The sequence below is a fragment of the Mus caroli genome, unplaced genomic scaffold (genome assembly GCF_978045245.1).
Source record: "Mus caroli unplaced genomic scaffold, Mus_caroli_1 scaffold_4, whole genome shotgun sequence".
Lineage (NCBI taxonomy): Eukaryota > Metazoa > Chordata > Mammalia > Rodentia > Muridae > Mus > Mus caroli.
Window position 1 is genome coordinate 68,778,367 of NW_028227259.1, and position 26,972 is coordinate 68,805,338.

The 26,972-nt window shown below is 41.7% G+C and overlaps 1 protein-coding gene across 2 annotated transcripts in view; it reads left to right on the forward strand.

Annotated features, from left to right (window-relative positions):
- The first annotated feature begins 303 nt into the window (after positions 1-303).
- Nsun7 (NOP2/Sun RNA methyltransferase family member 7) overlaps positions 304-26,972 on the forward strand; it is a 39,277-nt gene continuing 12,608 nt past the window's right edge. For both annotated transcript variants that reach the window (XM_021163690.3, XM_021163689.3), the window contains exons 1-9: positions 304-737; positions 1,219-1,622; positions 4,415-4,473; positions 5,133-5,263; positions 17,905-18,057; positions 18,370-18,553; positions 19,953-20,163; positions 25,563-25,706; positions 26,160-26,261. In XM_021163690.3, the coding sequence (XP_021019349.1) occupies positions 1,307-1,622; positions 4,415-4,473; positions 5,133-5,263; positions 17,905-18,057; positions 18,370-18,553; positions 19,953-20,163; positions 25,563-25,706; positions 26,160-26,261 (1,300 nt within the window). In that variant the 5' untranslated portion in view covers positions 304-737; positions 1,219-1,306. The remainder of the gene's footprint in view (positions 738-1,218; positions 1,623-4,414; positions 4,474-5,132; positions 5,264-17,904; positions 18,058-18,369; positions 18,554-19,952; positions 20,164-25,562; positions 25,707-26,159; positions 26,262-26,972) is intronic.

A 26,972-nucleotide genomic window follows, 5' to 3' on the forward strand; every position in this document is an offset into this window, starting at 1 on the left:
ATGGGTCCAGCCATCTGCATTTTAACCGGCTTCAGGTGCCTGAGAGTTAAACCGCCCGAACTACTTCACCTACTTCAAAATATCTCTAAGTGTTTAAAGAAGGAGACCAAGCCAGAATGCTCAGGAACCCTGGCCTGAGCTTCCAAGAGGGACTGAACGGCTGCCAACTGTCCACAAGAAACTGGTGAAGAGTCACCCCTACCAGATCCCACTGGGAAAGCCTGGCGCAGAGCCCTTCCCCCGCCCCCTTCCGTTGCCATGGAGATCCGGGCACCCTGAGGGACCCGATTTCCGCATCCAGGGTCCAGTGTGGACCCAGCTCCTTGCTCCTTGCTGCCATACCCACTAGGGCTGCCTCACGAGCTCCGGGACGGTCACGGTCACGAGAAGTGTCCCCTCAGGGACCCAGAGCTCCGCTTTCTTTCAGGGACCCGGAGAGAGCCGAGAGCTCGGCCTGAGCAGTGTCCCCTGAGCGCGAGGGCGAGCCCCGAGGAGGCAGCGTCTCCCTCAGGGACCCTGGACGTAGCTGGCGCGGGCGCCGAGCGCTTTCCCCCGGCCGAACCCGGCGGGTGGTGTGGCTGCACTTAAACCAAACGGCCTCCGCGGGCCGCGGCTTCCCGGGGCTCCCGAGGGCCTGTTACCTCCTCCATCGCCCCAAGTGCAGAGGCTGCCGCGTCTTCAGCCCCAGAGCCCCGGAAAACATCCCAACCCCAGAGAAGGGCGGATTCGCGGAGAAGGTGACAGGACCTTTACTCCCTGGGATGTCGGGATGCTAGGGGGACCTCTAGTGGGTCTGTCCTTAATGGGCTGTGACAAAGGGTGCTGCTGGTGGAGGTGGTGCTGGTGGTTGTGGTGGTGAGCTGTCTCCCCCAGCCCCACCCCGTGCACGTTTTCGTTGCAGTTGGAAGTATGGGATGTTCCGATGTACATGGCTAGTACATGCCATGTCTCTAAGGTCACAAAAAAGGGGACATCATGCCGGGAGGTGGTGATGCATGCCTTTAATCCAAGCACTTAGGAGGCAGAGGCAGGCAGATTTCTGAGTTCAAGGCCAGCCTGGGCTACAGAGTGAGTTCCAGGACAGCCAGGGCTACACAGAGAAACCCTGTCTTGAAAAACAAAACAGAGAGAGAGAGAGAGAGAGAGAGAGAGAGAGAGATCATTAAGAGAGGTGCTGTAGAAACAGAGATTTACCAAGATAACCTTCTCTTTTCTCAGAGACGATGCTTAAGACTACAAGGATAGTGATCTCCCTGGACCACCTGATTTGAACTTGAAGCTTGAGTTATTGACATCAGGGGCAAACATGCTGGACCCAACGAGTGAAAGGGACCTTTTTGACCAAGAAAACATGGAGGAGATCTCCCAACTCGCTTCCCTGGAGATGTCGGGGGATGTAGTCGTCAAAACAAACTCTTCAACCTTCGTCCTAGAAAAACCCAGCTACCCAGACTCCGTGTACGTTACGGCAGCGAACATTTTTCAGGGTATTCGGATCCAAAGGTCGCCAGACAAAGTCATAATAAATTACGGAAGTGAACCCCTGCAGCCCTCCTCCTCCCGCTCCGAGGATGAATCTTTTCAGCGCTTGTCCTATGAGCTGGCTTTCAGTACCCTGAAATGTGAGTAATAGCCGTCCTGAAGAGCAGCTAGCTCTAAAAGAAAATGGCAAAGCCAGGCACGGTGGCTTATGCGTAGTACAAGGTCAACCTGGGCCACAGAGTGAGATTCTGTTTCAGGAGACGGGGGTGGGGGGGTGGGGGTACGGTGGAGGGTGGGGGTGGGAATTAATGGAATGCAGAATGCAGCCTAGCTCCTCAAACATGTGTGTATCTTTGGTTAATCACAACAGTCTAAAAATGAAGGCGTCCTAAGGGGAACTAGAGAATTCGACTGCATTTGCCCTTAGATATGGTATAGTGGGGTCGTTAAAATGAACAGGAGCCGACATGGTTGTATAGGCCTGTAATCCCAGCTGCTGAGCCTTGAGGATTTGGAGTTCCAAGCCAGGATGGGCTATAGAGCCAGGCCCTTCTCAAAAAGAAAAAGAAAAGAACAAACAGCAAAGAAACCAGGGAACAAATCCATTAATGGGAAGAGTGGGAAGCTACCCTTTCCTCATCCCCTCTCCCTCTATGTAGCTCCACCAAGCTTCTGTGTGTGTGCTTGCACCTTGTATTTTATGTTCACGAGGTGTGACAGCGCCAAGGGAGACAGCAGAGAGACAGAAGAAGAAAAGCATAGTCTTTAAACAGTAAATACCTCAACTAAGTCAACCCGATCAGGATTATTCAATTCTTAGCCATAGCTTTAATTTGGAGTGCCAAGTGTAAGTAGGATTCTCCTTTCTAATTTGCCTCCAAAGTGCTAGACTCAAATCTCCAGAGCTCCTTCATGGTAGTTAACTGCCAACTCCCAAGTGTAACGATAACTGTAGATAGGACATAACCAGATATTTCTACTCTGAGCAGAGCTGTCAAAGTGTGTGTGTGTGTGTGTGTGTATCTTTGTAGATTTATTTATTTTTATTTTTATCTATATGGGTGTCAGGTTTCCTTCACCTGCCCAAAACATAGAATACATCGAATAAAGTATAGCTGTTATTTAAATTGATATTTCAGAGTAAGAATGCTATATAACTTTAGATAAAGTTAGTGCTTCCTGCACGATACGGAAGGCTGCCAGAGGTGGTTGTTTCTGCAGAGCCCTGAAGAACAAGTGTAACACTGGCAACATCGTGCACGGCTTTCCTGCACTCGGCCCCGAGACACACACCTTCCACGGCACAAGTCTGTTGCATTGATAGAAATTATAGTTTCTGTGACAAAAACTGCGATTATTTTCCCTTATAAATGAAATGAGAATATTACTTTGTCTCCAAAGCTGGTGGCTTAAATATGTATAATGTTTCCCAAAAGATTTTTTTAAAGATTTATTTATTATTATATCTAAGTACACGGTAGCTGTCTTCAGACCAGAAGAGGGCTTCAGATCTCATGACAGATGGTTGTGAGCCACCATGTGGTTGCTGGGATTTGAACTCAGGACCTTTTGGAAGAGCAGTCAGGGCTCTTAACCACTGAGCCATCTCTCCAGCGCCCCCCCCCCCCCGCAAAGATTTCCTATGAGAATTATAGTCTTCACTTTAAAATTTGTCTTCTTTGGTTTTCTCATTTTCCAAATAAAGATTGAAATCCAGTGTCTACAATATCACTAAGTTTGTTTCTCATGAATGGTGAATGGATTAAAGCTAGGGCTTACTTCCTGTTTGCCGTACTAAAACATACATGATGGTTTTTTTTTTTTTTTTTGGTTTTTCGAGACAGGGTTTCTCTGTATAGCCCTGGCTGTCCTGGAACTCACTTGTAGACCAGGCTGGCCTCGAACTCAGAAATCCGCCTGCCTCTGCCTCCCAAGTGCTGGGATTAAAGGCATGCGCCACCACGCCCGGCTCATACATGATGTTTATAGTTTAAGTGTATCATAAAATACTCACAAACCTAGGGGGAGGGTCAGAAATATGTTTACCAGTTTCCATGCAGCACCTATGGCGTCGTTTCTCTGTCTTTTGCTGTTTGGACTACTGTCCTTATGCAAAACCTTAAGTGGCAACTCCTGTCATTTAGGTCTTAGATTAAATATTTCATCTATGCCTTGATTAGTGCCAGATACTTAAGTTAAAATTATGCCTAATAAAAGAAGTGCAAAAGAATAGAGGAAGAGAAACACTTCCCATCACAAGGCTAGCAAAAACCTTGATAAGTAACACCAGCAAGGATGTTCAGATAAACCAACCTCTCTCATAAGCAGAACCAAAACCCAGAACAAAATATTAATACTTGATAATTTATATAACATGTCAGCAATACTTAAAACTGAAAAGAGAAAGATCATTTAACATTTCAAATATTTTTATGTACATGGTTGCGTATGTAATGCTATTGGAGGCCAGAAGAGGGCACCAAATTCCCTTGGAAATGGAGTTAGAGCTAATTCTGAGCCACAATTTGTGTCCTGGGAATCAAACCCGCATCCTCTGGAAGAGCAGCCAGTGCTCTTAACTGCCCAGCCACCTTTCCAGCCCCCCCTATTGTTTAATATTATTAGTTATATCTTCTTTAATGTCTTTCAGAGGTCATAAATTAAAGGTTAGAAGTCCTCTATGACGACCTTACTTATTCAGGTAGTGCTTTGAATCTATGTAGGACCTGAACCGTAAAAATGCAGGATTCAAAAAGATTATAACTGTTTCATCTTGTGTTACAATTATGATTCATTAGCAGTTTATACAATTATGAGGTGTATATTAGATATGAAAATAATTTTACAGCATTACTTAGAAAGTGTATATAATTTAAAGTCTTTCTTCTCAGATTTGATATTTTGGGTAGCAGGCTTTTCCCTTGTCTTTCAGATCAAGATATTTTGGAAAGTATATTAATAGATAGCTATATCTTCTCGAGTACCACAATCGTAAGTAAACAACTTTTAGAATTAATTGGCCTCATTATGTTGAGAAAGTACGCAAACTCCCTCAGATCTAAATAATAGTTTGCATGACGTTGCGACTTCTTTAAATATACGTTATTTTCTACTTCTAAGACTTGCATTTGGACCCTGGCTCTATCATTGTGACTCCTAATACCTCAAATTGTCTTTTTTTGAGGTTTTCCTCTCAAACTAGATATTTTTTCTTTTGAAGACCTCCTCTATTTTTTTTTTTTTTAAAGATTTATTTATTTATTATATGTAAGTACACTGTAGCTGTCTTCAGACATTCCAGAAGAGGGCGCCAGATCTCGTTGCGGATGGTTGTGAGCCACCATGTGGTTGCTGGGATTTGAACTCTGGACCTTCGGAAGAGCAGTCGGGTGCTCTTACCCACTGAGCCATCTCACCAGCCCCCTCCTCTATTTCTAACTCTAACCCTATGGTGTAAAAACGATCATGTTCTTATTCTGTTATGAAAAATAACAGGATAAAATATTTCTACCATCCATATTCACTCTCACACTTGGGAGGTCAATCCCAAGGCTCCATTCATCCTAGGCAAGCACTCTCCCGAGTCGCACCTCAAGCCCTTGGGTAGTGTTGCTTCAGCTTTCTTCATGTGTGTTGTTTCCCTTCGGTAGGCAAGTGAGTTGAACAGTCTTATCATTGTGATGCTGTATGACTTCCAAGACAGAAAATTTCAGCCCCGTGTCCTTTCCGAGAATGAAGAGACCATACCAGAAGTTCAAGAAGTCGAGAACCTTCTAAACGGGTAAAAAAAGAACATTCCTGTGAAACCAACATCAGCATTTTGATTTATGAAATATTTATGTAATATAGTTTATAGATACCTATGTCTCAAAATTTATGGAAAAATATAAGTGTTTTGAGTTCCTTTGCAAACAGACACGGATAGTTTAAATATCTAACTTTAAATCAAATTATTGTAAGATTTTGAATTGCATGATCCAAGGTATGAACATGTGGGAAATCGTTACAAATGTCTTATAGTTTTAGTATATGTATAAGCTAAATCTAATTTGAAATAGCTACTATTGTCTTCTTAATTGGCAGCCTTTAAAAAAAATCTAACATGTAACAAATGAGAAATTCTAACACTATCCAATAATTCACTGTTCTGCCTAATTGAAAAAAAAATCTGTTTAGTTAAGAACAAACTAATGTGTTTTAGTTTCTTCTTTATCCTAAATATCAACAGGAGACTGCAATGTGGCTAAGTGCTTATGTCAAAGGGCCGTTAGGAAAGATAACAGATTACTAGTGAAGTTAGAATTGGACATATAATAAGTGGTCAGTGCATGATAAACGTTACTGTGTGTTAATGGCGCTAGGTGTGATATCTTGAAGGTGTCCCCAGAATTCAGATGTTGAAAATTTAATTCTCATGTGGCAGTGTTGGGATGTAGAGCCTAATGAGGGGTGCTTTAATCATGAGGGCTTTGTGCACGTGTGCGTGTGTGTGTGTGTGTGTGTGTGTGTGTGTGTGTGTGTGTGTGTGTGTAGACGGGTGCAATACCTGTGACGGTTAGCAGTAAGTTTCCGATGATTCTGTTCCCTACTTAAGTCACAGGGTATCTCACTGATCCTGGAGCTGATTTGGTGAAAGTGGTTGTTGGGCCAGCCAGCCCCAGCAATCCTCCTGCCTCTGCTTGCTGAGCATTAGAATTACAGGCAAGGGATGCTGCATCTGGCTTTTTTACGTGGGTGTTGGGTGTTTGAACTTAGGTCCTCATGTCCGTACAATATGCAGTCTACCTACTCAGCCATCTTCCTGTCCCCATTCTTTCCCCCTTTGAAGTGAGTTCTCATGTAGCCCCCGATGAGCTCAGAACTGCCTACACGGCTGAGAACAACTTTGAACTTTTGATTCTCCTGCTACCATCTCCCAGGCTTGGATTACAGGCTTGCACAGGCACCCCCAGAAAATGCAGTCATTGAAGGATTTGCTGGAGTACAGTTGAGTAGAGATGTTCTTTTCTAACATGTCCAAGGTCCTGAGTTCAATCCTCAACACTACAAAACAAACAAACAAACAAACAAACAAAACACAAGTTTCTGAATGAATTTTTCTGCTCTTAGACTTGTCCTTTCTGCTACAGCATGACTTCCCAGCAGATTTTTTGGTTGTTGTTTTGGTTTTTCCAGACAAGGTTTCTCTGTGTAGCCCTGGTTGTCCTGGAACTCACTCTGTAGATCAGGCTGGCCTCGAACTCAGAAATCAGCCTGCCTCTGCCTCCCAAGTGCTGGGATTAAAGTCATATGCCACCACGGCCCGGCACTTCTGTTCTTTATAAGCTACCTACTTTCTGATATTTTTGCTTTGGAGGCACAAAATAATATTCCAATAAACCGTTAGATATAGGTTGAACTTTTTATTTAGTATAACTGTGTGCATCTGATGTGTGTGTGACAGTGCAGAGACTCCTGTGCTACAGTGTGTGTGTGTGTGTGTGTGTGTGTATGCCAGAGTGCGTCTGCAGGTTGCTTCTGTTTCTCCTCCATAGGATTTAAGGATCAAACTTTACCGACCCAGCCATGTCGCTGGCCCAGCTATAGCCTTTGCTGTTATACTATTTGTTGTTAGGTTATATTAACTATTGAACTTTAGCACCAGAGTGTAGCAACAACAGTCTTGTAGAAAGAACAGTCTGTAAGAGTTGTCAGTATACCGAATTTTATACTTAGCAAAAATGTAAGTCACTTTAGTTAAATTATTAAAAGCCAAGACCAGAAGATTCAGGTAATAGTGTAATAATAATTGTTGCTGTTTTGAATGTCTGTTTCATTTGCTGCTCTAAGAAGTGACCTTATTACATAAGGTCTTTACATAGTGACATTATTAGTCGGTTACTATAGTAATGTCCATGTCCATCATAGCCATGAGATGTGGGATGGAGAAGAGAAAGCGATTATCCGTATGTCCTCTTTGTACCTGTAAGGACCTCGCTTCCTTTTCCTGGTTTCTGTCGTTTGGTTTTGGTTGTGTAAAACCACCTCACTGTCCATATCAGTTCTGAGCCAGCTGCTTTCCAGGTGCACATAGAGAACAGGTTCAGAGACCGATGAAGCAGCATGCTATGGGGTAGCCTTGGCTTTGTCTTCTTGTGCTTTGCTGGGTCTCTCTTAGATACAGTCGGGCATTAAGAAATTCTCATGGAGGCTGGAGAGATGGCTCAGCAGTTAAGAGCACTGACTGTTTTCTTCCAGAGGTCCTGTGTTCAATTCCCAGCAACTACATGGTGGCTCACAATCATCTGTAATGGGGTTTGATGCCCTCTTGTGGTGTGTCTGAAGACAGCTGCAGTGTACTGGCATACATAAAATAAAAAAATAAATCTTTAAAAAAGCGATTCTCACGGCCATCACAACATAGTCTCAGACTGGCTGATGGGAGCTCAGGTTAGCTGAGTTAGCCAGGAAAGCCACAGCGCTCCAAGAAAGACCGGTGTGTGAGCTCATTAGTGGCAGACTAGGTGACAACACTAGCCAAAGCCTGGCTTATGAAGCCAGAGATCAGAAGGTATTACTGCTTAATTAAGAACTTCTGAACCCCATGTCCCCCTTCCCCTTTCCCCTTTGGACCATAACATGGATCTGGCTGCATTGCCACCAATATTCCCACCACCCCTATCCTAGATTTACATAAAATTAGGTCTAGTGGTCCATGCCTGTAATCCTGGTACGTGCGTGGGAAACTGAGACAGAAGAATTGTATGTACCAGGCCAGCAGGGGCTACACAGTGAGACCCTATTCTTTAAAAACCTTCATAAAATGCAAACCTTATCCAAAATTAGTTAGTCACATTCATATTTGTTATTATACACAACTCAACAATATCCTATGTAAGAAATGCCTGCATTCAATAATCGAGCTGCAGAGAACAGCAGAGCAGTGTAGGAAAAAATATATGTACGAAGATGAAGGCATATGGGGGGCTGGAGAGATGGCTCAATGTTAAAAGCACACACACTGCTCTTACAGAGGACCCGAATTTGGTTCCCAGCACACGCTTAGATAGCTCAGAGGATCTGGTGTCATCTTCAGACCTCTGCCAGGTTGCACTCATGCGCACAAGTGCCCCCTTCTCAAACACACATACAAATAATGAAAAAAAATTTTAAATCTTTTTAAAAGATACAATTACACCTTTTTTTTTTTTTTTTTTTTTTTTTTTTTTGGTAAGGAGCTGTATTGCTGAGGTTGGTTTCAAACTCCTGAGCTCAGGTGACCCTCCTGCCTCAGTCAGCAAGTGCTACCATGCCAAGCAAAACCAAAGTAGTTTAACTAAGGTTCTTAGCTTTCGAGAGGCAGTGCCAGTTAACTTGAGCACGAATGGAGACTGTTCTGATAAAGGGAGGTGCTCCCATGAGGACCTGGGAAGAAACGGCATTGGGAATTGGAAAGGTAGAAGGACTCTGGGCTCTTACCCTTTTCCTATTGCTTCTCTCTTAGTTTCTGTTTCCTTCCCTCTTTCTTTAACGTTCTGTCTTCTACTACACTTCTCTAGCCCATGTTGGGAAGGTCCTGTTGACCCTCGTGCCTGCATGTTTATGGTACAGTTGTGTGGCTAGTTTCTTTTCTTTTCTTTTCTTTTCTTTTCTTTTCTTTTCTTTTCTTTTCTTTTCTTTTCTTTTCTTTTCTTTTCTCTTCTCTTCTCTTCTTTTCTTTTCTTTTCTTTTCTTCTTTTCTCTTCTCTTCTCTTCTCTTCTTTTCTTTTCGTTTCTTTTCTCTTCTTTTCTTTTATATTTTTCAAAATATTTATTTATATTATGTAGGTGAGTACACTGTAGCTGTATAGATGGTTGTGAGCCTTCGTATGGTTGTTGGGAGTTGAATTTTTAGGACCTCTGCTTGCTCCAGTCAGCCCCACTCGCTTCGGTCAACTCTGCTCGCTGAGTCCCTGCTTGCTCTGGCCCAAAGATTTATTGATTATTATACATAAGGACACTGTAGCTGTCTTCAGACACTGCAGCAGAAGAGGGTCTCAGATCTCATTATGGGTGGTTGTGAGCCACCATGTGGTTGCGCTAGTTTCTTTTCTTAGACTAACTTATTAGCTCTAAATTCCTGTCAGAGGATTTCCCAATTGTTCAACCTCAAGTCTTCCATGTTACAATGAAGGCGCTACCATCTATCTACATACTTGGTTTAAGGCCCCTCCCCTCCCCTCTGCTATACTCAGTGATGGCGAATGTGTCAAGTCCTCAAGTCCGATGGCTCTGATTCCAAAACACATGCTTAATCTCTTCATTTATTTGCAATTTTACTACCGCTGTCCAAATCCATGCGCTATGAATTAGACTCTCCATTGGATTCCTTGGTCAGTTCTTCCTTCCCCAGGATTTGGTCCACAGGGTAAGTAAAGTGAAATTTGCTTATCTTTGAGGCAAGGTCTCCTGTCGCCCAGGCTAGCCTTGAACTTGTTGTGTAGCCGAGTCTGGCCTTGAACTCATGATTGCTTTGCCTCCAACCGCTCTCTCAGTTGTTGAGGTTACAGCTGTGCAAAACCCTGGTTGACAGAGTGATATAGTTTAAGATGTAACTCTGCAGTCAAAATAGAATACCGTGGATATTTAGAAAATGTGTGAAATAAACGAGGAAAGGGTTCTAGCTGTTATGCAAGAAACAACATAGACATCTGATCCCCGAGAGGACAAAAAATGAGTAAGCTGAGCCTTACAACAGTCTTGGCCTCACGCCTAGAGGGACTTTCCAACTTGTGATATAGGAAGTGGAAAACAGGCATCTCCCTGAATTAAGAAAGCAGAGATCAGTTTTAAAGGCCGCAGTGACTTTTTCCTTTATTCTAAGTGGTAATGCATATTAAATGATTTGTAAATATTAAGCTAACTATGCAGGCAAATTACTTTTGCTCCGATATGCTCTTTTTCTTATTTTCTCATTACCCATTATGCCCCCGAAGTGTGTCATTTGCCAAAACATCTCTTAAACTGTCCTTTAAAATGAGTTTTTCCCTCACGTTCTTTTTCCTGGCCCTTCTTTGGAATCTCTTTGACCAGTTAACCTTTCTAGTGAAGAATCTGAAACAGGTCGTCTGTATAGGATTCTGTATTTTCCCAGCAGAAGATTATCTCCAAGCATCAAGAAATTGTTCATTTTGGAACTGGGGAAGACATTGGCTTAGAAGCCACATACATTGGAGTCAGAGGCTAATCACAGGGTATCTAAGGGAGCAGGATTTTATCAGGCCGACAGCTACATTTCTTGTCTCTACAATCTGCTTGCTTATCACCCCCAATGAACTTCTTGTATAATCAGACCAGTAGATGCTATTAACCACTGCTGTTGCTGATGTGGCCACCAGTAGGCCAGTCTTGGGGACCTTTTCCAGGAAACGAGCCCAAGCTGCATCATCAGATATCTTGTAGAAGGGGCCTCCACTGACTTGTGCCCCAGGACGGCCCTCAACACCCCAACATGGAACCCAAGACATCTGGAAAGATGCACAACCTCCGAACGGTGCTCCGACCACCACACTGCAGCCTGCCTGCCTGGATCGCAGCAATGACCGTTGAGCAGAGAACACCTCAACTGTCACAGATCCTGGAAGATGCTACCAAGTAAAATAAATAAAATAATAAATAAAAAAGTCTATACTCAACAAAATTGGAAAACCTAGACAAAATGGACAATTTTCTAGAAGATACCAGGTACCAAGGATAAGAAATAGAAGCAGTCATTAATAGTCTCCCAACCAAAAAAAAAAAAAAACAAAACAAACAAATAAAAACCCAGGACTAGATGGGTTTAGTGCAGAGTTCTATCAGACTTTCAAAGAAGACCTAATTCCAATACTCCTCAAACTATTCCACAAAATAGAAACAGAAGGTACTCTACCCAATTCGTTCTGTGAAGCCACAATTATTCTGATACCTAAATCACACAAAGATCCAACAAAGAAAGAGAACTTCATACCAATTTCCCTTATGAATATTGATGCAAAAATAATCAATAACATTCTTACAAACCGAATCAAGAACACATCAAAATGATCATCCATCATGATCAAGTAGGTTTCATCCCAGGAATGCAAGGATGGTTCACTATATGAAAATCCATCAACGTAATCCACTATATAAACAAACTCAAAGACAACAACCACATGATCATCTCATTAGATGCTGAGAAAGCATTCGACAAAGTCCAACACCCCTTCATGATAAAAGTCTTAAGATCAGGAATTCAAGGCCCACACCTAAACATTATAAAAGCAATATACAGCAAACCAGTAGCCAACATCAAACTAAATGGTGAGAAACTGGAAGCAATCTCACTAAAATCAGAGACTAGACAAGGCTGCCCACTCTCTCCCTACCTATTCAATATAGTACTTGGAGTCCTAGCCAGAGCAATTAGACAACAAAAAAAGACTGAAGGAATACAAATTGGAAAGAAAGAAGTCAAAATGTCACTATTTGCAGATGATATGAGAGTATATATAAGTGACCCCAAAATTTTTGCCAGAGAACTCCTAAACCTGCTAAATAACTTCAGTGCAGTAGCTGGATATAAATTAACTCAAACAAATCAGTGGCCTTTCTCTACACAAAAGATAAACAGGCTGAGAAAGAAATTAGGGAAACAACACCCTTCACAATAGTCACAAACAATATAAAATACATTGGTGTGACTCTAACTAAGGAAGTGAAAGATCTGTATGATAAGAACTTCAAAAGTCTCTGAATAAAGAAATGGAAGATCTCAGAAGATGGAAAGGTCTCTCATGCTCATGGATTGGCAGGGTTAATATAGTCAAAATGGCTATCTTGTCAAAAGAAATCTACAGATTTAATACAATCCTCATCAAAATTCCAACTCAACTCTTCAATGAATTAGAAAGGGCAATTTGCAAATTCATCTGGAATAACAAAAAGTCTAGGATAGCAAAAACTATTCACAACAATAAAAGAACCTCTAGTGGAATCACCATCTTTGACCTCAAGCTGTACTACAAAGCAATTGTGATAAAAAACTGCATGGTACTGGTACAGTGACAGACAGGTAGATCAATGGAAGAGAACTGAAGACCCAGAAATGAACCCACACACCTATGGTTACTTGATCTTTGACAAAGGAGCTAAAACCATCCAGTGGAAAGAAGACAGCATCTTCAACAAATGGTGCTGGCTCAACTGTCAGTTAGCATGTAGAAGAATGCGAATTGATCCATTCTTTTTTTTTTTTTTTCGAGGAATTGATCCATTCTTATCTCCTTGTAGAAAGCTCAAGTCTAAGTGGATCAAGGAACTCCACATAAATCCAGAGACACCAAAACTTATAGAGGGGAAAGTGGGAAAGAGCCTCGAAGATATGGGCACAGGGGAAAGATTCCCGAACAGAAGACCAATGGCTTGTGCTGTAAGAAGAATCAACAAATGGGACCTAATTAAAACTGCAAAGCTTCTGTAAGGCAAAGGACATTGTCAATAAGACCAAAAGGCAACCAACAGATTGAGAAAAGATCTTTACCAATCCTAAATCCGATAGAGGGCTAATATCCAATATATATAAAGAACTCAAGAAGTTGGACTCCAGGAAAACAAACAACCCTATTAAAAATGGGGTACAGAGCTAAACAAAGAATTCTCAACTGAGGAAACCGAATGGCTGAGAAGCACCTAAAAAAATGTTCAACATCCTTAATCATCAGGGAAATGCAAATCAAAACAACCCTGAGATTCTACCTCACACGAGTCAGAATGGCTAAGATCAAAAATTCAGGTGACAGCAGATGCTGGCGAGGATGTGGAGAAAGAGGAACACTCCTCCATTGCTGGTGGGACTGCAAGCTGGTACAACCACTCTGGAAATCAGTTTGGCGGTTCCTCAGAAAATTGGACATAGTACTAGCGGAGGATCCAGCATTACCTCTCCTGGGAGTATATCCAGAAGATGCTCCAACATGTAATAAGGACACATGCTCCACTATGTTCACAGTAGCCTTATTTATAATAGCCAAAAACTGGAAAGAACCCAGATGTACCACAACAGAGAAATGGATACAGAAAATGTGATACATTTACACAATGGAGTACTACTCAGCTATTAAAAACAATGAATTTATGAAATTCATAAATGGATGAATGGCAAATGGACGGATCTGGACAATATCATCCTAAGTGAGGTAACCCAATCACAAGAGAACACGCATGATATGCACTCACTGATAAGTGGATATAAGCCCAGAACCTCAGAATCCTTCTTAGAAGGGGGAACAAAATACCCATGGAAGGATTTACAGAGACAAAGTTCAGAGCAGAGACTGAAGGAGTGGCCATCCAGAGACTGCCCCACTTGGGGATCCATCCTATAAACAATCACCAAACCCATACACCATGGCAGATGCCAACAAGAGCCTGCTGACAGGAGCCTGATATAGCTGTCTCCTGTGGGGCTCTGCCAGTGCCTGGTAAATACAGAAGTGGATGCTCACAATTATCCATTGGACGGAGCATAGGGTCCCAACGAAGGAGCTAGAGAAAGTACCCAAGGAGCTGAAGGGGTCTGAAGCCTTATAGGAGGAACATCAATATGAACTAACCAGTAGCCCCAGAGCTCCTTGGAACTAAACCACCAACCAAAGAAAACACATGGTGGGACTTGTGGCTCTAGCTGCCTATGTAGCAGAGGATGGCCTAGTTGATCATCAATGGGAGGAGAGGTCCTAGGTCCTGTGAAGGCTCTATGCCCCAGTATAGGGGAATGCCAGGACCAGGAATGGGAGTGGGTGGGTTGGGGAGCAGGGGGAGGGGGTGGGGATAGGGGATTTTTGGAGGGGAAACTAAGAAAGGGGATAGCATTTGAAAGGAGATAAATAAAGAAAATATCTAATAATAATAAAAAGATCTGTAAAAAAAAAAAACAACCCTTTAAAAAGGAAACAAATGACAATAAATGCTAGAGAGGATTTGGAGAAGCAGGAAGCACTGTTGCCTCTCAGTGGAAATGTAAACTGGCACATCCAGTGTAAAACCAAAGTGGAGGTTTCTCAAAAAGCTAAATAGAGCTGCCCTACGACCCACATAGCACTCTGGGGCATATTCCTAAGAGACTTACTGTACCATGAGAGAGCTACTTACACATCCATATGCTGAGCGGAGTAACCTAACCCAGGCTCAGATAGTCAGATTACACACACATACGCCTGAGCTGCCTCCAAATTCCTATTTTTTTATTTTCCTTTCCTCCGAGTCTCCTTCAAGCTCTGCATCTCCCCTCTTTGAGGCATGTAGTCCACAATTGGTAGGTACTTTCTGGTCCTCAGCTTCCTCGGCTCCAGCCATTGGCAGCACATCCCCTCATGTCCACCGTTACTCCTGGCTCCTTTCCATTCTTCCCTTGTCTTAGCTGGAACTGAACTCCTAGGAACTGTTTCTTGATTCCCATAGCAGGGGCTTTTTATGACACCATAAAATTTCACTACACAATGAAATATGCCTTTGTTTGTTATTAGTACTTAGGACATTTCAAAGGGTTGTTTGTTTGTTTGTCTCCTGCTAGACTCTGAATTTTGTATGTCTTCCTGGTCCATTCATTGTTTTCTGGAACTCAATGCCTGCATTATATACTAAGGAAACAAGTGTATTTGTCCAACAAATTCGTTACTATGTCTCTATGTCCAACCATCCCTCTCTTTTCTGCACAACAAAAATTGCAACATCCTGTCCTTAAGAACCCGGGATTTGTTGTTCCTTCGCTCTGGGGCTCTCTCCACCCTCTGCTCAGTAGATGTGTTATGCTGTTTCCCGCCTCCGGGTCTCTAGGGCACTGTGCTCTGTGCATGTGCCTCTCCTGTCTCCTCTCAGGCTGTGTCTGGAGAACCCTTGCTGTCCATGTCTTCTCCTCTCTGTGGTCTGGATATTGCTGCCCTTTACTAATTAACTCAAGAAATCCCCTTGGGACAGATATCAATATATTTCTTCTTAGTACGATTATTCTTTATTTATGTATCTCATAGCAACCATCAGATTGTGCTGGGACTGTTTCTCTGTCTTTTCGGCACCGAGCTGCCAATCACTTAAGGATCAGAGTCCTTTTTGGGGGGCTAGGGGGACTATAGGGTATTAATAAGTAGTGTCGGCTGGTTTGAAACTTGTCAGGTAAACCAAGCCCGCTTCAAATTTGCAACACTCTTGTGTTTGCCTGTCTGCAGCTGTCATTACAAGCAGATGCCACTAGAGGCCCAAATTATCTTTTTAGTCATTATAGGTCCAGGTCTCATCACAGTACTTTGGTTTTTTTTTAAATTTATTTTTATTTTTTGGTTTTTCGAGACAGGGTTTCTCTGTATAGCCCAGCCAGGGAACTCACTTTGTAGACCAGGCTGGCCTCGAACTCAGAAATCCGCCTCATCACAGTACTTTGTTAATACTTGTAAAGGAATAAACATAATAATTATAATCTTCTCTTTAGCCTGACTGTAATTTTCATAAGTATCTTTGCAACATTCTTGTTCATTGGATACTAATTACTTACTTGTGTAGCTTAGAAAAGTTCCATATCTAAAAGCATGCTGCCAGCATTTGGTGAAAAGTTTGAACTCAGGTAATTTGATGCAGAGGCCAGGCAGAGGAGACAGATGGGGAGTGGAAGGGGAAGGGGGGGGGGGGAGAAGGAGGGGAAGGAGAGAGCAAGGGAAGAGAGAGGGGTGAGATCATGCATGTTAGGGGCTTGCAAAGAGTTGTATGTGTGACTAAGGATAGATTCATGGGAGGGAGCGGTGGGATTCTGGCATGAAGAGTTGGGGGTTGAGGCTAAATTACTGTATCCCAATACATCCTGATAAAGCTTAAAGATTCTCTTCTATGGCTAATAGAATTCACTCAAGATTTAAGCTTTAGAATGATATAACGCTTAGAAAGGAATCTTGACTGTGTGTATGACAGGAAGTTGGTGCAGGTAACTGAGGCTGTTGGACAACTGCAAGAACAGAAATCAATTGGATAACTCACTCAACAACATTTATTATGGCAACCTTGACCTCAGCTAGAATTTGGAAACAATCTTTTTAGCAAAAACATTTTGTTATCAAGTATCTACATATGTGTCCTATAGATGAGTGGTATCTTTATGTGTGTTCTTTGGTGTGCACCAAAAATACACTATCATTTTTTAAGTGTCTCCTGCTATGATTCCATAACATTTAGACATAAAATTAGATACCACCAATTTATTATAGCTCTAATAAGTGCACTGTTAGCCAAGTCCCCCCTCCTCAGGCATTCCTGAGGAACCTACTAATTCAGGGTTTTATGTTGGTAAGTGGCTATGAAGTTTAGCCTACGGAGTCTGCTTTGAATAGCATAAGGAAAAGAAAGCAGCGTCCAGCACTTGGTGCTGAAATGATAACAGGGCAGCTCGGTTATCAAGTTCTGCGCCCCGTTCTTTTGTTTGTTTGTTTGTTTGTTTTGTTTTTTAAATTCACATCAAGCAGCCGGGTGGTGGTGGCGCACGCCTTTAATCCCAGCACTCGGGAGGCAGAGGCAGGCGGATTTCTGAGTTCGAGGCCAGCCTGGTCTACAAAGTGAGTTCCAGGACAGCCAGAGCTATACAGAGAAACCCTGTCTCGAAAAACCAAAAAAAATTCACATCAAGCAAACCTCAGTGTGCACGTGGCCTTTTGTGACATCTGTTTCTTTCTTTCTTTTTTTCCCTTCATTTCAGTTATATTCCTACTGGGAAAGTTCTAAAAGACACACACACACACACAAATCCTGTTTGCGCTCGACACACACAAATCCTGTTTGCACTCGTTATACTGCATTGGGTCTTCACAGTGATACTAAAGTTTTTTCTTTCCTCTTGCTTGGGATTTCAAGACGTGGGACATTCAGAACTAAGCAGGATTTGATAGAGATTAATGGAATCTTTCGAGTATTATCAACATTATACTTTTGTCATCTTAACAACCTTAACAGACTATAATCTCTCCCTGCTACGTGTTAGTCCTGGGCTGTTCTGGTTGGTATACGTACATTGACACTAAGGTAAGTTGGCTGCCTTTACAAATGGGGAAACTGAGGCCAAGAGAGGGAGTAAGTGACATTCTCAAGGTTACACATCTGGTGAGTGACAGACCCTGCACCCAGCTTCTGTTTCATCTGCCTCAAAATTCTACACTCATCCCACAAATGGTTTTCTCTAACTATTGATGCTGTGGATGAGTATGTGAGTGAAGGCCATATAACTATCTAGCGGCAGAGAAAAAAAAAGAACAGAAGATCAGGACTATAGGATTTCTATTTTCGAATGTTACAAATTTTTATTTTAGACTTCAAAAGTTTGTCAAAATTACAAATGTGATTTTTTTAAAATGTTTCAAATAAAGAGTTGATTGTCTTGTTTCAAGTTCATGGGTTTTCTGTCTCTAGCTTTAAGACAAAATTGGCTGCAGCCTTGGCGAGATGTCGAATCAAACATGATGCCCTCTCGATTTACCATATTCTGCCAGAGACAGTTAGGAAACAGGAACAAAGGGCCTCAACTTTGCCTCTTTATGCTTGGATAAATACTAGTAAAATAAGGTATGCATTTCAATTCAGTTCTTCATTCATATTTCAAAACCCCATTCTTTTAAGATAATGTAAAAAAAAAAATTACCTTTCTAAGGGCCGAGGTCACATTTAGGGAAATAATTAAAGTCATAGTTTAAGTTTACTACATTGTTGATAAAATTATACTAACAGGCTCACATTTTCTGTGTCTAATTATCTGTTAGCTGGACTAGAACTGTTTTATCAGATGCATTGTGCACAGTGATGCATTGTAGCAGTAACATGTATTAATGTTAAATTCATTTGAGTGCACCCTATTTGTAATTATGTTTCTATTTCTAGCCTTGAAGAAGTCTATAATAATTTGAGGAGGAAAGGTTACTCTAAAGTCAAGTCTATAACGAGTGTCAATGAGAAAGTCTATGCAGTAGACCAGCACTGCTTCAACGTCTTAATTTTCCCAGCTCATCTCAAAACAGACCTTTTAAACATAGATCTCATAAAAGACTATAAACTTATTTTCCAGGTAAACTACTATTTATTCTCATTGTGAATCTGAATAACCCTGTGTGCCCAAAGAATCCTTACACCTGAAAAATGAAATCTCAGGGGGATTTAAAAGCCCGAGGGTTGAGGGTCGGTCCCCTCGAATAAAGTGCATCTCTCTCCTGCCACCATTTTCATTACCATCAGACCTCCAGGTCCCCTGCAAGTCATAAGGAATACATTCTCAGGCAGTGGAGATGGTGCCCAGGTTTGATCCCCAGTACTCACAGGGCAGGTTACAACTATCTGAGACTCCAGTCCCAGAGGGTCCAGAGCCTTCTTCTCATCCCCACGGGCAGGAGGCACACACGTGGTTCACTTCCTCCTGTACAGAGTGTATTCATAAATATGAGGAAGATTTTAGCGGCCACCTTTAAAAGGCTGTGATTTTTTTTCTTCCTAAGAGAGGATCCAAGAGAAGCTACAATAAGACCTTCTCTCTCCTCCCTCCCTCCCTCCCTCCCTCCCTCCCTCCCTCCCTCCCTTCCTTCCTTCCCTGGGAAGGTATAGCACCAGTGTTCCTAGAACAGTGTGTAATGCTTCCTCGTGCTCTCCCTGTCAGAGCACTACAACTTTGATTTGTAAGAGGTCTATTATGCATTACCAACACAGGGAGGTAGATTGACGTAGCATCTGAGCTTTATCCCTTTCCCTGAACCTACTCTTTGGCTTTCTTGAGACAGGATCTTGGAACTCTTTACTTTGCTCAGATTAGCCTCTGACTCATGGCAGTCCCCCAGCCGCAGCCTTCCATACCATATCCTTGGGTAGAATATTATATCATTTCTGCCCAGTGTGAGCCAGCAGCAATTTAAATGGTGGTGTAGTTGGGAATTAAAAATGGTAGGAATGGGTGAATGGGATTTCATGAAGGGCTAAGAATGGAAGCTTAGGGACTGGAGAGATGGTTTGTGGGAAAGAAAACAGCCCCTTGAGGCTTCTCACTACTGTCTGTAACTCCAACTCCAGAGGACCTGACACCACCTTCTGACCACCATAGGCACTGCATTCATGTGGACAAATCCCCACACAGACACCTGTACACACACATAACTAAAAACATTCACAACACAGAAGAATGGAAGGCAAGCCATAGTAATATATAAATTACACTTTGAGATTTTAGGATTGGCCTGTTGCTATCCGGAGACTAAACCGTAGACATAATTGGGGTAAATTGAGAAAGCCTTTTGTTTTAAACACATGTGTCAGTTACTCTTGTTGCCTTCCAAGTAGACATATATTAACATTTTTTACTCAAATGGATCAGGTACTTTTTTAGGTTTTCCACCAAGTGTTGGTTTTCATTTAAAGTAGAAATAAGTCCGCTTATTTTTCTGTTACACACTTTCAAATTGTAATTATACTATTGTCTATAGGACAAATCTCGAAGTCTTGCCGTCCACTCTGTGAAGGCTTTGATAAACATTGATGATGATGTCCTAATGGTCAACACGGGTTCGTGGTACACTGTTGCCCATATGTCCATCTTAACAAGTGGTCACACTTCGAAAATCTTTGTATGTGGAATACAACCAGAAGAGAAGGATTTTGATGCGAGGAAACTTTTTACAAGAATGGGATGTCAAAGTATGCGGCAATGTTTATTTGATGATTAGCGTTCTGTAAGAATTTCGAAATGTTAAAAGCGTTTGCATTTACTAATTCTTTGTAATATAAATCACGCGGGAACCATCCTTCTAAAACCCTCACAGATCTGCATCGTGTTTAATATTAGTTTAATAGCTCTAGGTTAAGGTAACTGACACCTCGGTGTTTCATAATTGAGTTTGGTTTTTATCTCAGACACAGTAACATCTGACTCGAGTCATATCAAGCATAGATGCTTTCTTGACAAAGAGACCAGGAGAGGATAGAGAGGAAGTCTTTTATGTTCATGAATCATTTTTAAGTTCTCATTGAGTCAGGAAAAGAAAAGACCACATTTTACTAGAGGTTTAGTGAGGCTGAAAAAGTCAACAAAATTGTTGATAGAGTCACAAAGCCAGAAAGACAAAAGGTAAATAATTTGTAGGCTTGACCAGGGAAGGTAGCTTGGGCCTCCAGCGTTTTATTTGAAACACAGAAGTAGAGCCTGGATCGTGACCAGTCCTTGACTCTCAGGCAACTAGAAGCAACAGTAGAACCCCAAATTTCATCCATCTTAATTTCTTTTGTTCTTTTCTTTTTTTTAATTAATTAATTAATTTAATGCATATGAGTACACCATTGCTTTCTTCAGACACTTCAGAAGATGGCATCAGATCCCATTGCAGATGGTTATGAGCCACCATGTGGTTGCTGGGAATTGAACTCGGGACCTCTGGAAGAGCAGTCAGTGCTCTTAATCACTGAACCATCTCTCCAGCCTCTGTCTTAATTTCTAATTGAATTAAGGTGACCTAGGATGTATGGTCTTAGACAGGCCCATGCCACCCACATTGTAAGCAGGGTAAATTCTCTCTGGGAAAAAAAATAATTCTAACTTTCCAGTTATCTTCTAAATATTTCCAAATGCAACGTCTAGCACTCAGTTAAAAATAGGCAAAAAAAAAAAAAAAAAAAGGAAGGATATGACTCAACAATACTAAACTGCAAAGAAAAGAGACCATCATTTTAGCCCTGAGCCTGAGAAATGGTAGATGTGAATCAATGACTAGCCAGGAATGAGACCTACTGAGCATGTGGATACTGGATCTGTCAGCTGTGGACTCTAGCTAGGACTAATGGTTATGAGCTTGTATGCTAAGCAGGCTACATAAAATAAGTTAATACTGCAGGCATCACAGCATAGCTGCTGAAAAATGAAGGCAAAGCACGGTGTTCTGCAGCCAGGATTACCAGCAGTAACCAAAGAGACTAACGGTAAGCCATAGGATGTGAACTATAATAGAAGCCGAGAGGATATTCTAGAAATACAAAACTGCAGTGTGTACAAATAAGAAGTAAACAGGTTGGGGGAGCCCAGTGAGGGGAGATGTGCATAGCATGTTTCACTCCCTGCCTTTGATTGCCATTACCAAATAAAAGGGGGACAAAGAGAGAGAGGAAAAGAATGGAGAAGAATTTCAGGCTGATAATGGATACACCCACACATACACGCACAAGCTCCTCACCATGTACGCACACATGAAAAAAATAAATCTCAAGAAAGAGGGCCAAGCATACCAACCAGAACACACTGGCAATGAAAACAAGGGGGAGAAAGTTTACTTCATAAAACATTCATCTAATATATTGTCTTAGTTTGAGTTTTATTGCTGTGAAGAGACACCATAACCAAGATAACTTTTATAAAGACAGACATTGAACGGGGGCTGGCTTAAAGTTTCAGAGGTCTAGTCCACTATCATCATTATGGAAAGCATGGCAGGCAGCATGCAGGCAGGCGTGGTGCTGGAGAAGGAGCTGTGAGTTGTACATCTCGATCCAAAGGCAGCAGGAAGAAACTGACTTCTGTAGGCAACCAGGAGGGGACTGGAATTCCACACTGGGTACAGTTTGAGCATAGAGACCTCAAAGCCCATCCCCATAGCAACACACTTTGTCTAACAAGGCCACACTTCCTAATAGGGCCATGCCCCATGGACAAAGCTCAAGTGCATGAGTCTGTGTGGACCAAACATTATTCAAACCACCACATATGTAAAGATCTACAACAGTGGATGCCATGTCTGTGTGGATAAGTAACACAAAGGGACAGTAGAGTCTCAACAAGGCCTGCACACACAGTGCTTCGATTAGGACTGAGCAACCCTGAAGAATGCCGGGGAACAGATGATCTCTTTCGTAAACCATGCTAGAAAGACAACTGATACTTCATTTCATGTGTACATCTAGAACAGCATAGACTGTGTTATGGGAGAAATACTTCATGACCTGGGGAAACACCTTGAGAGACATTGAGCATAGAAGACTGATTAGCTGGGCACCAGAAAAAAGTAAAAGTTCTGCATAGTAATAAAATGACAAATTATAGAGAAGTATATCAATTGATTTTTATCTATCATGTTTAGAAATTCTTATGAATTAACAATAAAAACCACATGCTTCGGGCTGGCAAGATGACGCCTTGGGGTAAAAAGACTTTGCTGTGCAAGTCTGATGATTTGAGTTTAATCCCTGGAACCTTTACAAAGGTGGAAATAGGTGACCTCCACTGGCGTAACATGACACGAAAGCACACACACAGGCAGGCACACACATATACATTCATACACTCGGGTGATGATGACGATGATGATAACAAACCCACATGCCTCCATAGGGAAAAGTGTAAGTGGCATAACTATATATTACACAAAAAAAAGAGAGTATAACCAGGGGACTGGAGAGATGGCTCAGTGGTTAAGAGCACTGACTGCTCTTCCAGAGTTCAATTCCCAGCAACCACATGATGGCTCACAACCATATGTAATGGGATCCGATGCCCTCTTCTGCTATGTCTGAAGACAGTGACAGTGTACTCACATACATGAAATAAATAAATAAACCTTAAAAAAAAGAATATAACCAGAGCAAAAACCAAAATTCACATTAAAAGCAACAGAGCCCAGTGGTAACCAGGGAATTGCGACTAGAATCACAACAGTGCAAACGCTCACCTACAGAATAATTAAAATAGAAAAGATTGGCAATGACCAATTGGAAATGAACCAACACTGCCTGTGGAGCCGTGACTTTAGATAACCAGTTTGGAAAAATCTAGTTAATAGTCAAAGTTGCAGATAACCTGTAATCACACCCGGGATTTTAGGTCTAGGTTGACCACCTCCCCACCATACATAGTGCAAATATATGCACCCAAAACTGCATGCGACAGTATTCACAGAAGCATTATCGATTTTCTAACCAAATACTGGAGGCCAAATAACTATAAGAAGTAGGCTGTCTGTATCACAGTCATAGACGTCGAAGATCACCAGCATCTGCTGGCTCTGTGAGGCCCTCTGCCTACATCGCAGCACGGCAGACAGCAGAACTGTGGGACCACATACAAGAAGAGATCACGTGATGAGACGAGGAAGCCAGAGACTGGAGAAAGCAAGTTATGGTGTCTTAATATAGCCCACTCTCATGGGGTCTAAGTCACTCAATAAGTCCCTCCTTAGTTTCTTCTGGGGACAGTGTCCAAAATCCTCTAATTATCGTCCATGAACGTTACCTTGCCTACTAAAGCTCCCACCTGAGCACCAAGCTTCTAACATAGGAACTGGTTGGTGACCGACCGCATCCAAACTCTAACATGTTACTTGCCATAGCCTCAAGCTAGAAACAGCATCGATATCTATCGATAATGGGATTTAATAGAGAAGGAACTGTTATCATACCCATCAACACGAGTGACTCCTACAGATGTAACACTCACCTTCTAACTAGTCTGGAATAGGTTTCTAAGACAAAGTGTTAGTGAGACTTAGAGGAGCAATATTCATAATGGGAACTACCTAAAAAACTAAATGATGCCGGGCGTGGTGGCGCACGCCTTTAATCCCAGCACTCGGGAGGCAGAGGCAGGCGGATTTCTGAGTTCGAGGCCAGCCTGGTCTACAAAGTGAGTTCCAGGACAGCCAGGGCTGTACAGAGAAACCCTGTCTCAAAAAACCAAAAAACAAAAAACAAAAAACAAAAAAAAACTAAATGATTTATTCAACAAATATTTACTGACCTATGTTATGCATATCTCTCTGCTTATCACTGTCTTAGACATCACGACATTAATTTTGCTTCGTTTTGTGAATACAGCAGTGAAATTTACAGTATAAGAAGGATAAATGTTTAAACACACACACACACACACAGAGGCACATAATACCAGGCACTCCTTAAACCCTTGGTCTTCCTGTCCTAACTTACCAAATGACAGGTTTAAAGGGTGTTTTAGTTTGTTTTCTGTTGCTGTAATAAAACACTCTGACAAAAAAGCAATTTGGGAAGGAAATAGTTTATTTTAGCTTATACTTCCAGGTCACAGTCCATCACTGAGGAAAGCCAGGATAAGAAGTCAAGGTACGAATCTAAAGGCAGGAACCATAGAGAAGGCTGCTTATCGGTTAGTGCTCAGCTAGCTTTCTTATACAGCCCAGGTCCACTTGCCTAGAGATGGTGCTACCCACAGTTGGCTGGGCCTTCATAGATCAGTCCAGAAAACGCCCCAAGACATTCTCACAGTCCAATCTGCTTGAGGGAGCCATTTTTTCAGCTGACATTCCCCTTCCCAGGTGATTCTAGACTGTGTCCAATTGACAATAAAACCTAACAACACATATCCACCCCTTAATGAAGTCAGGATAAAATAAATAATCTTTATAAGTAAGTTTTTAATTAACAGGATTTGTGGCTGAAGAGTTGGCTCAGTGGTTAAAAGCACTTGTTGCTTTTACAGACGACCCAGGTTTGGTATCTGGTTTCTACACGGTGGATTGCAACCATCTGTAACTCTAGCTTGGGGGCATCCAGCATCTTCTTCTGAGCCCTGTGGGAACCAGGCATGTATGTGGTACATACACATATGTGCACGGAGGCAAAACACTCATATACATAAATCTAATTCTATTTTATTTTTTAAATACAGAGGTCAGGGCAGAGGAGATGGCTATGTGGTTAAGGCATATACTACTGCTCTTGCAAAGGACCTGAGAGGTTCTGATCACCCGAGTTGGGCTACTTACAACAGCCTATAATTTCAGTTTCAGGAGATTCCATATCTTCTTCTGGTCTCTGTGAGTAGCCACACACATCTCACACACACACACACATAGCTAAAAAGAAACCTTAAAAAAGGAAGCAAATCACTTCAATAACTTTTAAAGAGAAGAACAGTTTCCTTTTCTAGCTACATTGTGTTTAGTTTATGTGGGGTTGAGAACTGGAAACGAAGAGTCAAGAGCTGCAGTCACATGATGCATCCAGAATTCAGATTTTCCATATTTAACATGAGTGTTTTCTTTTGTTTGTTTGCTTGCTTGCTTGCTGTTTTTTCTTCTCAGATATTGAAATACTTCACGAAACATTTCTTAGCATCGAATCCAAAGATCACCGGTTACAGAACGTGAAGGTCATCCTGTTGCTACCTCGCTGTTCCAGCCTCGGTGTCAGTAACCCAGTGGAATTCATTTTAAATGAACACGAAGGTACTCGTTTTGATTTCTAAATTAATGAAATTCATTGATTAATTAAGCATGAAGTTAATCATGAAATTCATTGATTTCAAAATTAAACAATGAAATTCATTGATTAATAACTTATAAATGTCAACATTGGAGAATAAATCTTGTTTTTTATTTTCTGTATTCCTCCTTGGACTGCTTGTATTCGTTGGATAAGGGACTTATCTTTGACTGATTATTTCATAGAAGCTTGGAGAAAACCAATATTAAATGTTCTCTATATCCCTTTTGAAAAATAGCCATAAGACCAAATATAATTACCATTATGTTCAATTCTAAGTCAATATTTTACTATTGTCGACTGCATTAGTAGGAATCATCTATGAAAATTTATATTATTATACAATTGATCTTAATTTATGAAAAGCACCTATGGTGTTGTATTTTAAAAGTATGTTTTTACTTTCCAAAATTTAGATAAAAGTTTACTTCAAGATCTTTCTCAAGGTGGTCTACCGAAAGATAAACTTGAGACTTTGGCTCAGCAGCAGTTTGAACAGCTAACACACGCAATGAAATGTAAGCTTATCATTAGTGCTGATTTACTAAAACACAGTGTTAATCTTTGACTCACAAATACACATTTCACTTACCTATTAGAATAAAGCAACAATACGGGAACCACAAGCAAAATTTCAGCCTTAGTGCCTTCAAACAAAATGTTCATTCCTATCAACTTAGTACATTTTGAAAATATACCATCTCTTTATAGATAGTAAACTATACTAAGTTTAATATCATAAACTCAGTACATTCGTTTGTTTGTTTATAGTCTTGCTGGGTAGCCCGCACAGGGCTTGAGTTTACATGGCTCTCGCCTCAGTCTTCTGAGTGCTGGGAGGATGGACGCACGCCACCATACCCAGCTCAGCATCGTCACAGCTCGTACTCCTTCACCTTCCCTGCTCCGCACTCTGACTTCTCTCTTGGTGTACTTCTTCTCTTGTCACTTGTCATCCCTGACAACTCCCCTATAGTCCATTAAAATAGTTTTTACACATGTTTAACTTATTTTGAGACAGGCTCTCATATCTTGAGCAAGCCTGGAGCTCTCTTCATACTTTAGCATACTGGTTTCTGGGATTAAGGGTTCCCATTGCCAAGCCTCTTGTCTGTTCTCCTCTCCCATTCTGGCTCTTTGGAACAAGAACTAACAAGAATCCCCTATATTGTAACTTCTCCAAGTTAAACAGAGAAAACAGATGTTGTGGACCTCCTCCAACCATGCCT